The sequence below is a fragment of the Eleutherodactylus coqui genome, chromosome 11, assembly GCF_035609145.1.
Source record: "Eleutherodactylus coqui strain aEleCoq1 chromosome 11, aEleCoq1.hap1, whole genome shotgun sequence".
In the NCBI taxonomy this organism is placed as follows: Eukaryota; Metazoa; Chordata; class Amphibia; order Anura; family Eleutherodactylidae; genus Eleutherodactylus; species Eleutherodactylus coqui.
In genome coordinates, this window is record NC_089847.1 from 79,974,834 (window position 1) to 79,985,455 (window position 10,622).

The 10,622-nt window shown below is 52.9% G+C and overlaps 1 protein-coding gene across 1 annotated transcript; it reads left to right on the forward strand.

Annotated features, from left to right (window-relative positions):
- The first annotated feature begins 662 nt into the window (after window positions 1-662).
- Window positions 663-2,338, forward strand: LOC136582745 (protein kinase C theta type-like). Its single transcript, XM_066583980.1, has 4 exons — window positions 663-715; window positions 1,115-1,677; window positions 1,875-1,918; window positions 2,062-2,338. The coding sequence occupies exons 1-2, from the start codon at window positions 675-677 to the stop codon at window positions 1,548-1,550; spliced, it is 477 nt and encodes a 158-aa protein (XP_066440077.1). The 5' UTR covers window positions 663-674; the 3' UTR covers window positions 1,551-1,677; window positions 1,875-1,918; window positions 2,062-2,338.
- The last annotated feature ends 8,284 nt before the right edge of the window (window positions 2,339-10,622 follow it).

Genomic DNA, 10,622 nt, shown 5'->3' on the forward strand with positions numbered 1-10,622 from the left:
CCTTGTGTCCGGATAACGATGAAATATCTTCATATCTCTGTATCTTCATAATCCCAGCGGTGCCTCCAAATTTGTTAGCGCAAAATTCGCTATTATAGATATACTGTGTGTTCCAAATTAAATAATATGTGTACAGGCCTGGAGAGCCTTCAAAGATCACACGGCTACATCATGTGTTCCCCAAAGAGTCTGTCTTTATTCTGCGCGCGTTGAAACTTAAATACGTTTCAACACAGGAAGTATACAGTTACATTATTTAGCGTGCTGATTGGTTGTCCTCAGAGGGAGGTATTTGTGAGGTAGCTTGTGATGTCATCCATCTGGGAGGAACTTCAGTGAGCACGCTCAGTTCATTCTTGAATTTAGCTTCATGAGAAGAACATCCTGTGTTTCTCCTCTCTGCTATCCAAGACAAAGCACTCCTAAAAAGGTTTGGCCAGTTAGAACTGGTTTAACCAGTATTTGGGACAATAGGCACTGCTCCTTAAATTCTTGTGGAGGTGGTGGGGGGGGGGTGATCTTCACTTCCCCCAGAGTTTCAGACCATTATAGACAAAATACAGTATATTCACAGTTGATAACAGAAAATACATACAGAATGGTGAACATATAGGATATCTCCCACAAAAGCCTACTTCATCATGGAGTATCTGTCCGGAGGAAGCCTGAGGGCAATGATCAGGATGTGCGGCAGCCTGGACATCAGCAATGTGAGGTGAGTAAATGACTAATCAGGAGACAGACGGACGGACAAGTGGGGGAGATATATGACAGGTCAGATGTACAAGAATGGAGGGCGTACAGGCTGCCATAAACAGCGCCTCTTCTCTTCTGGTGGTGACAGACACATTGATGACATGATGTTAGGGGAATGATTTCATGTCATTGATACTACACTCTTCTCTCTGTCAGATTCTACACAGCGGAGATTGTCTGCGGCCTCCATTTTCTGCACCAACGCAACATCGTTCAGAGTTTCCCACACTTCTCTGCTTCCTTGTAATAATGTCCCAGCTTTCCCTGAGTCCTGAATTAGGCCCGGTTTACTGCACTACTTCCCCAAGTCTCCTGTATCTGCACTGATTTACATTTGTCTTTTATCTTTTCATTGCAGAGACATAAAGCTGGACAACATCATGGTGGACGGAGACGGACACATACGCCTGATCGACCTGGGGCTGGTCCAAGACAGCATCACCTCATCTAATAAGACTAGCGGAAGGACGGGCACAGTTAAATATATGGCCCCGGAGGTGCTTCTTGAAAAGCAGTATGACACAGCAGTCGACTGGTGGAGCCTGGGGATTGTTGTATCCAGGATGGCGGCAGGACAGTCCCCTTTCTACCATGGCTCCAACAGGGAAAAGGTCATCAAATCCATCACCAAAGAGCAGCCAAAATTTCCATCTTGGCTTGATGCCGACATAAAACATCTTCTGGAGAGACTGCTGCGCAAGAATCCTGAGAAGAGGCTGGGTGTCTACAAAAACATCAGAGGTCACCCTTTCTTTACCACCATAGATTGGGAGGATGGGAGGAACTGGAATTGAAAAGAGCGCGGCCGCCATTTAAGCCATTCAGGAGAGTTTTGCAGAAGGAAAACCTGCAGTGGCCGGAGGATGGGACACCCCTTCACCCCGTGGACGGATTCGATTTCACTTCACCAAGCTGGACCCGGTAAGCTGTTCCTTCTCCTGGGATGATGTTCTTCAGTCTGCAATCTGTATTCATCATCATTGTTCCTCTGGTGTCAGACAGAACATGAGCTCATATAGTAATCCTGCTTCATGTCACCATGTTTGTTCCACAGACTTCTCACTCTTTGGTTTCCTTATTGTTGCTCCTGTAATTACTATGTCTCTGCTTCTTCTTAGGATAACAAGAAGAATCCGATAGTGAAGGAAGCCACAACCATCTGGTAACTACCCTCTATACATACCTACACATACATATCTGTACACCTATACATACAGGACACCTACCATTATATTCATACATTGTAACAAATCTTCATGTCTCAGAAAGTTTAATCTAAAACATTTCCTCTCTTATGTCTTGTAGGCTCAGCCCGTGCCGAATGTCTCCAGAACCCACGACTCTGCTGCCGCAGAAGACCTTGGCTTGCCTAAAACATCCCCTCTCCATCAACTATGCTGCATATTTCCACCATGCTACCCTCAACCTTGGCATCATCTACTGTCATAATTGGCTGACATCAAGCATCATCCTCTGCTGAAGACCCTCTTCACCCCCAGGAGCCGCCTGTGCTTGATTGGTAGCTGGTGAGTTCAGGAAAAATAGCCCGAGTGACTATTATCCCTGAACTCCTGGTTACCAGTAAGACCTCAGCACAGGCCAGGTAAGTAGCACGCACTACATACATGAAGATTAGACACAAGTATAGACACTAACACATACGCAGACACAAGTATACACACACTGATAGGTGTAGATTTCGGCTTTGATCCTGGGACTTGTTCCGACCGCCATATTTGGGGTAAGGAAGGAATTTTTCCAACTTGGGGACAATTGGCTCGTAACTCAAGGAGGTTTTTGCCTTCCTCTGGATCAACTCACAGCCTTAAATAGGGTTAGGTTTTATTTATAGGGAAGTAGCCACATAAATAATACAATATAAATACATATATAAATCTTCAGCTTTGTAGGGTTTCTAGCTGACATCACATACACCAGGGAGGTGAGCTGCTGGCGTTTGATCCTGAGATTTATTCTGGTCGCCATATTTGGGGTCAGGAAAGAATTTTCCCCCCTTAAAACAGGATAATTGGCTCTTTCCTCAAGGGGGTTTTCGCCTTCCTCTGGATCAACACAGTCTATAAACAGGTTTAGTTTGATACACTTTATATTTCACACATGCAGTAAATCATAATAACTGATTATATATCCAGATTTATGAATAAAAAACAATATGCTTTATAAAGTCAGATAGATTTAATCTCGGCTTTGATCCTGGGACTTGCTCTGATTGCCATATTTGGCATCAGGAAGGTTTTTTTCCCCCTTGGGTACGTTGACAGGTAGCAGAAATTCTGTGGTTTTTACACAGTGGAAAAATCTGCAGCATTTCTGCATCAAGATCCCCTTTATTGGTGGGAATTTGACTCAGTCTCAGCTCCAGACCCGCAGCGGATTTCAGTCTGAAATGCCTACCCTCTCACTGCAGAATACTGAGCCATCACATCCTTCACCCGGCCACCACTACTAAGCCCGTGGCCACCGCTGCTGCTGGTCAGGTGATGCACCCACTTCCACATCACCCGACCAGTGGCAGTGGCGCTCAGTAGCAATTTCCGGGTGAAGGATGTGCGCTGCACCGAGGGCTCAGTATTCCGAGGCGAGAGGGTCGACGTTGCAAACTGAACCAATGGTGCAGATTTAGATGTGTTTTTCTGATGCAGAAATGCTGCACATTTTCCATGGATTCTTCCACCAAGGAAAATCTTCCATATTTCTGCTATGTGTGAACCGACCTTTGGCTCGTACCTCAAGTTTTTGTTTTTTTTTACATTTCTCTAGATCAACTCAGTCTCAAAATTCCCCAACCTAAAATCTACCATTGCCTATAACTAAAAATAAAATGTTTTTTCTCCCCTTTATATCTTTGTGTCCGTGTCTATATTTCCACTTGTTGTCTATGTAGTTTTCTCATGAATTGGTCACGCACAATATGCTGAATTCTTGCACACCTAAGGTCTCCACAGAAGTCTATGGGAGGTACGCAAATGCTTACAAAATACATGCACAATTGGGCAATATGCTGCTCAATTCTGCTAGAAAAACAACACATCCGGAATTCATTAGGCTAAATAGCCTTTAACCCCTTCATGACATGGCCTATTTTGGGCTTAAGGACGCAACAATTTTTGGCGGATTTTCTTCTCCGTTTATCAAAAGTCATAACTTTTTTATTTTTCCGTCGACGCGGCCGTATGAGGGCTTGTTTTTTGCGTGGCGAACTGTAGTTTTTATCGGTGCCACTTTTGGGTACATAGACTATATTGTAAAACTTTTTTTTTTTTTTTAATGATAGCAGGGAGAGAAAACGCATCAATTCTGCCATAGATTTTTTTTTTTTTACAGCGGTACTCATGCAGCATAAATGAGACATTCCATTTTTTCTGCGGACCGGTACGGTTACAACGATACCAAAATGCTTACATTTTATTTAGGTTTTCCCACTTTTCTGCAATAAAACCCCTTTTTCTGGGTAATCTTTTTTTTCTAAATTTCTGCATTCAAAGTCCTGTAACTTTTTTATTTTTTGATGTACGGCACTCTATGAGGGCTTATTTTTTGCGAGACGAGCTGTAGATTTTATTGGTACCATTTTGGGGTACATACGGCTTTTTTGATCACTTTTTTTTTTGCGTTTTTAGTGAGGCAAAATGCTATAAATTAGCATTTTGCCTCAGTTTTTTAAGCGTTTTTTTTAGCGTTTTTTTCCGTGCACAGTCAAAAGCATGTGCAACTTATTGTACGCGTCGTTACGGACGCGACAATACCAAATATGTGGGATATTATTTTTTTTATGCTAATCTGAGAAAAAGCATTAAAAAATGATTTTTTTAAACTTTCTTTTACATTTTTTTAATCTTTGTTTTTTTTTACACTGTTTGTGTCCCTCTGAGGGACTTTAACCACTGCCCTGATGATCGCTGGTATAAGGCACGGCAGAGCCACTGCTCTACCATGCCTTATCGCTTGTACAGCGATTATAGGCATAGGCAATACAGGACGCCAGTGTCTGGCGTCCTGTTGCCATGGTGACAGGCCGGGCTCTCGCGATGACATCGCGAGTTCCGGCCGGAGACACAGAGGGAGCCGCGCTCCCCCTGTGAACTCTTTCCCTGCCGCGATCTACTTAGATCGCGGCAGGGAAGGGGTTAACAGCGGGGGGGGGGCGCATCTCCGATGCTCCCCCGCTGTTGCAGCGGGACGCCGGCTGTGACTGACAGCCGGCTCCCGCTGCGGGATAGTGCTGGATCATATGTGATCCCGCGCTATCTCCAGGACGTAAGTTTATGTCCTGTTGCGGGAAGTACCAGGCTGCCAGGACGTAAACTTACGCCCTGCAGTGGGAAGGGGTGAAAATCATGGTGGGGGTTGTGCCCCTCGCCCATTTGAACTGGACCCATGAGGGCAAAAGGTACAGTAATGCGCAAAACAACGCATTGTTCATGGAGCAAATGCGTTGCGCTTATGTGAACATTTTTGTGCATACACTTGTGTGAAGGGGCCCTTCTATGTAAGCTGTTGGGTGTACTGGGAGCCCCACAACAGATATACGGCCACAGCGTGCACACCGCTGCTATTAGTGTAGTACACAGACAATTGAAATAGAGTCCTCACCTGTATGAGGCAGCCAGCTATAGGCACAACTTGATAATAAAGTGTAAGCTGTGTGTCCAAGCTGAGCGCTACAAGGAAGCATATTGATTTGAATGTATGTTGCCATATTGGTATAAGCAGGTGATCAAAACCCGGTGAAATGAAGTAATAACCAAACTATTTTAGGCCACCTGCACACAGGCGGATCAGACCCTGCATGCAGGATAACTGCAGCGGAGTTCAACCCGGTGCCCGGCCGGTGATCGCAGCGTACCACACCGACGGGCTTCTCCTCTGCCGCGAATGTGCTGGCCAGAGTGCCGAGGCACATGCGCAGTACAGAGGACACAGCGCTGGCGATGATGCGGCTCCTGCGACCATTCTGCAATGATGATTGATCAGACAGACAGCTTCTATTGACTTCAATGGAAGGCGGCTGTGCATAGCACGCACAAAATCACAGTATGCTCATCAGTAGGGGTCTTAAGTGGTTGAGAGGAGACTTAATAGCTGTCTACAAATATCTGAAGAGCTGTCGCAGTGCAGAGGGTCAGCCCTATTCTCATTTGTAAAAGGAAAGACTAGAAGCAATGGGATGAGACCGAAAGGGAGAAGATACAGATAAAATATTAGACAGTGAAGGTGATCAATGAGTGGAACAGGTTGCCATGGGAGGTGGCGGGTTCTCCTTCAATGAAAGTGTTCAAACAAAGGCTGGATGGACTTGGGTCTGGGAAAATTTAGTAAATCCTGCATTGAGCATCGAGTTGGACTTGATGACCCTGGAGGTCCCTTCCAACTCTACCATTCTATGATTCAAGACCCTCAGGAGCATTAGGACATTATTACACAAAATGCAACCCCCCAACCTACTCCTAGGCGGATTCTGCTGTGGTTGGGGGTAGCCTTCCTTCAACACATAATGGCACAAAAGTTTAGGGTAAGAGCTGTCAACTACCCTGCTGTCAACATATCCTCCTGTGGAGAATTTGTGATATGGTGCTGTACTCTAGATGCTAGCAAGAGATTACTTCTGGTTCTGAATCTGTGCAACAAGTGAAGGGGTTTTTCCAAGTCTGATGAGTGGGATCCACCACTCAGGACCCAGGTGGACCAGCTGTCTTGCAGGCACAGCTCCTATTAAGATGAATAGAAACTGTGGATAGGTCAACAATTTTTAAGACCTGGAAAACTCCTTTAATCTGGAAGCTTACCACCGAATGTAAATGAGAGACTCGCCCGGCCTCTGGAGAGACTCGCCCGGCCTCTGGAGAAACACGTCCGGCCTTTGGAGAAACACGCCCGGCCTCTGTAAACACTCGCCCAGCCTCTGGAGAAACTCGCCCGGCCTCTGTAAAGACTCGCCCGGCCTCTGGAGAGACTCGCCCGGCCTCTGTAAAGACTCGCCCGGCCTCTGGAGAGACTCGCCCGGCCTCTGTGGAGACTCGCCCGGCCTCTGGAGAGACTCGCCCGGCCTCTGGAGAAACTCGCCCGGCCTCTGAAGAGACTCGCCCGAACTCTGTAAAAACTCGCACGGCCTCTGGAGAGACTCACCCAGCCTCTGTAAAGACTCGCCCGGCCTCTGGAGAGACTCGCCCGGCCTCTATAAATACTCGCCCGGCCTCTGTGGAGACTCACCCGGCCTCTGGGGAGACTCGCTCGGCCTCTGTGGAGACTCGCCCGGCCTCTGGGGAGACTCGCCCGGCCTCTGGGGAGACTCGCCCGGCCTCTGGAGAGACTCGTCCGGCCTCTGGAGAGACTCGCCCAGCCTCTGGAGAGACTCGCCCGACCCCTGGAGAGACTCGCCCGGCCTCTGGAGAGACTCACCCGGCCTCTGGAGAAACACACCCGGCCTCTGTAAACACTCGCCCAGCCTCTGGAGAGACTCGCCCGGCCTCTCGAGAGACTCGCCTGGCCTCTGGGGAGACTCGCCCTGCCACTGGAGAAACTCGCCCGGCCTCTGTAAAGACTCGCCCGGCCTCTGGAGAAACTCGCCTGGCCTCTGTAAAGACTCGCCCGGCCTCTGGAGAGACTTGCCCGGCCTCTGGAAAGACTCGCCCGGCCTCTGGAAAGACTCGCCAGGCCTCTGAAGAGACTCGCCCGGCCCCTTAGGAGATTCGACCGGCCTCTGTGGAGATTCGCCCGGCCTCTGGAGAGACTCGCCCGGCCTCTGGAGAGACTCACCCGGCCTCTGGAGAGACTCGCCCGGCCTCTGAAGAGACTCGCCCGAACTCTGTAAAAACTCGCACGGCCTCTGGAGAGACTCACCCAGCCTCTGTAAAGACTCGCCCGGCCTCTGGAGAGACTCGCCCGGCCTCTATAAATACTCGCCCGGCCTCTGGAGAGACTCGCCCGGCCTCTGTGGAGACTCGCCCGGCCTCTGGAGAGACTCGCCCGGCCTCTGGAGAAACTCGCCCGGCCTCTGGAGAGACTCGCCCGGCCTCTGGAGAGACTCGCCCGAACTCTGTAAAAACTCGCACGGCCTCTGGAGAGACTCACCCAGCCTCTGTAAAGACTCGCCCGGCCTCTGGAGAGACTCGCCCGGCCTCTATAAATACTCGCCCGGCCTCTGTGGAGACTCACCCGGCCTCTGGGGAGACTCGCTCGGCCTCTGTGGAGACTCGCCCGGCCTCTGGGGAGACTCGCCCGGCCTCTGGGGAGACTCGCCCGGCCTCTGGAGAGACTCGTCCGGCCTCTGGAGAGACTCGCCCGACCCCTGGAGAGACTCGCCCGGCCTCTGGAGAGACTCACCCGGCCTCTGGAGAAACACACCCGGCCTCTGTAAACACTCGCCCAGCCTCTGGAGAGACTCGCCCGGCCTCTCGAGAGACTCGCCTGGCCTCTGGGGAGACTCGCCCTGCCACTGGAGAAACTCGCCCGGCCTCTGTAAAGACTCGCCCGGCCTCTGGAGAAACTCGCCTGGCCTCTGTAAAGAGTCGCCCGGCCTCTGGAGAGACTTGCCCGGCCTCTGAAGAGTATCGCCCGGCCTCAGGAGTGTATCGCCCGACCTCAGGAATGACTCGCCCGGCCTCTGTAGTGACTCGCCCGGCCTCTGTAGTGACTCGCCTGGCCTCTGGAGAGACTCGCCCGGCCTCTTGGGAGACTCGGCCGGCCTCTGTGCAGACTCGCCCGGCCTCTGGAGAGACTCGCCCGGCCTCTGGAGAGACTCGTCCGGCCTCTGGAGAAACTCGTCCGGCCTCTGGAGAGAATCGCCCGGCCTCTGGAGAGAATCGCCCGGCCTCTGTAGTGAATCGCCCGGCCTCTGGAGAGAATCGCCTGGCCTCTGGAGAGAGTCGCCCGGCCTCAGGAGTGACTCGCTCGGCCTCTGTAGTGACTCGCCCGGCCTCTGTAGTGACTCGCCCGGCCTCTGGAGAGACTCGCCCGGCCTCTGGAGAGACTCGCCCGGCCTCTGGAGAGACTCGCCGGCCTCTGGAAAGACTCGACCATCCTCTGGAGAGACTCGCCCAGCCTTAGGAGTGTATCGCCCGACCTCAGGAATGACTCGCCCGGCCTCTGTAGTGACTCGCCCGGCCTCTGTAGTGACTCGCCCGGCCTCTGGAGAGACTCGCCCGGCCTCTTGGGAGACTCGGCCGGCCTCTGTGCAGACTCGTCCGGCCTCTGGAGAAACTCGTCCGGCCTCTGGAGAGAATCGCCCGGCCTCTGTAGAGAATCGCCCGGCCTCTGTAGTGAATCGCCCGGCCTCTGGAGAGAATTGCCTGGCCTCTGGAGAGAATCGCCTGGCCTCAGGAGTGACTCGCCCGGCCTCAGAAATGAGTCGCCCGGCCTCTGTAGTGACTCGCCCGGCCTCTGGAGAGACTCGTTCGGCCTCTGGAGAGACTCACCTGGCCTCTATAAAGACTTGCCCGGCCTCTGTGGAGACTCGCCCGGCCTCTGTGGAGATTCGCCCGGCCTCTATGGAGTTTCGACCGGCCTCTGGAGAGACTCACCCGGCCTCTGTAAAGACTCGCCCGGCCTCTGGAGAGACTCGCCCGGCCTCTGTAAAGACTCGCCCGCCCTCTGGAGAGACTCACCCGGCCACTGTGGAGACTCGCCCGGTCTCTGGAGAGAATCACCTGGCCTCAGGAGTGACTCGCCCCCGGCCTGTGTAGTGACTCGCCCGGCCTCTGTAGTGACTCGCCCGGCCTCTGGAGAGACTCGCCCGGCCTCTGGAGAGACTCGCCGGCCTCTGGAAAGACTCGACCAGCCTCTGGAGAGACTCGCCCAGCCTCTGTGGAGACTAGCCCGGCATCTGTGGAGACGCGGCCGGCCTCTGTGGAGACTTGCCCAGCCTCTGGAGAGAATCGCCCGGCCTCTGGAGAGAATTGCCCGGCCTCTGGAGAGAATCGCCCGGCCTCTGGAGAAAATCTCCCAGCCTCAGGAGTGACTCGCCCGGCCTCTGTAGTGACTCGTCCGGCCTCTGTAGTGACTCGCCCGGCCTCTGTAGTGACTCGCCCAGCCTCTGGAGAGACTCGCCCGGCCTCTGGAGAGAATCGCCCGGCCTCTGGAGAGACTCGCCCAGCCTCTGTAAAGACTCGCCCAACCCCTGGAGAGAATCGCCCTGCCTCTGGAGAGAATAGCCCGGCCTCTGGAGAGACTAGCCCGGCATCTGTGGAGACGCGGCCGGCCTCTATGGAGACTCGCCCAGCCTCTGTGGAGATTCGCCCGGCCTCTGGAGAGACTCGCCCGGCTTCTGCAGAGACTCGCCCGGCCTCTGGAGAGACTCGCTCGGCCTCTGGAGAGACTCGCCCGGCCTCTGTAAAGACTCGCCCGGCCTCTGTGCAGATTCGCCCGGCCTCTGTGGAGATTCGCCCGGCCTCTGTGGAGATTCGCCCGGCCTCTGGAGAGACTCGCCCGGCCTCTGTAAAGACTCGCCCGGCCTCTGAAGAGACTCGCCCGGCATCTTAGGAGATTCGACCGGCCTCTGTGGAGATTCGCCCGGCCTCTGAAGAGACTCGCCCGGCCTCTGGAGAGACTCGCCCGGCCTCTGGAGAGACTCGCTCGGCCTCTGGAGAGACTCGCCCGGCCTCTTGGGAGACTCGGTCGGCCTCTGTGGAGACTCGCCCGGCCTCTGGAGAGACTCGCCCGGCCTCTGGAGAGACTCGTCCGGCCTCTGGAGAAACTCGTCCGTCCTCTGGAGAGAATCGCCCGGCCTCTGGAGAGAATCGCCCAGCCTCTGTAGTGAATCACCCGGCCTCTGGAGAGAATCGCCTGGCCTCTGGAGAGAATCGCCTGGCCTCAGGAGTGACTCGCCCGGCCTCAGAAATGAGTCGCCC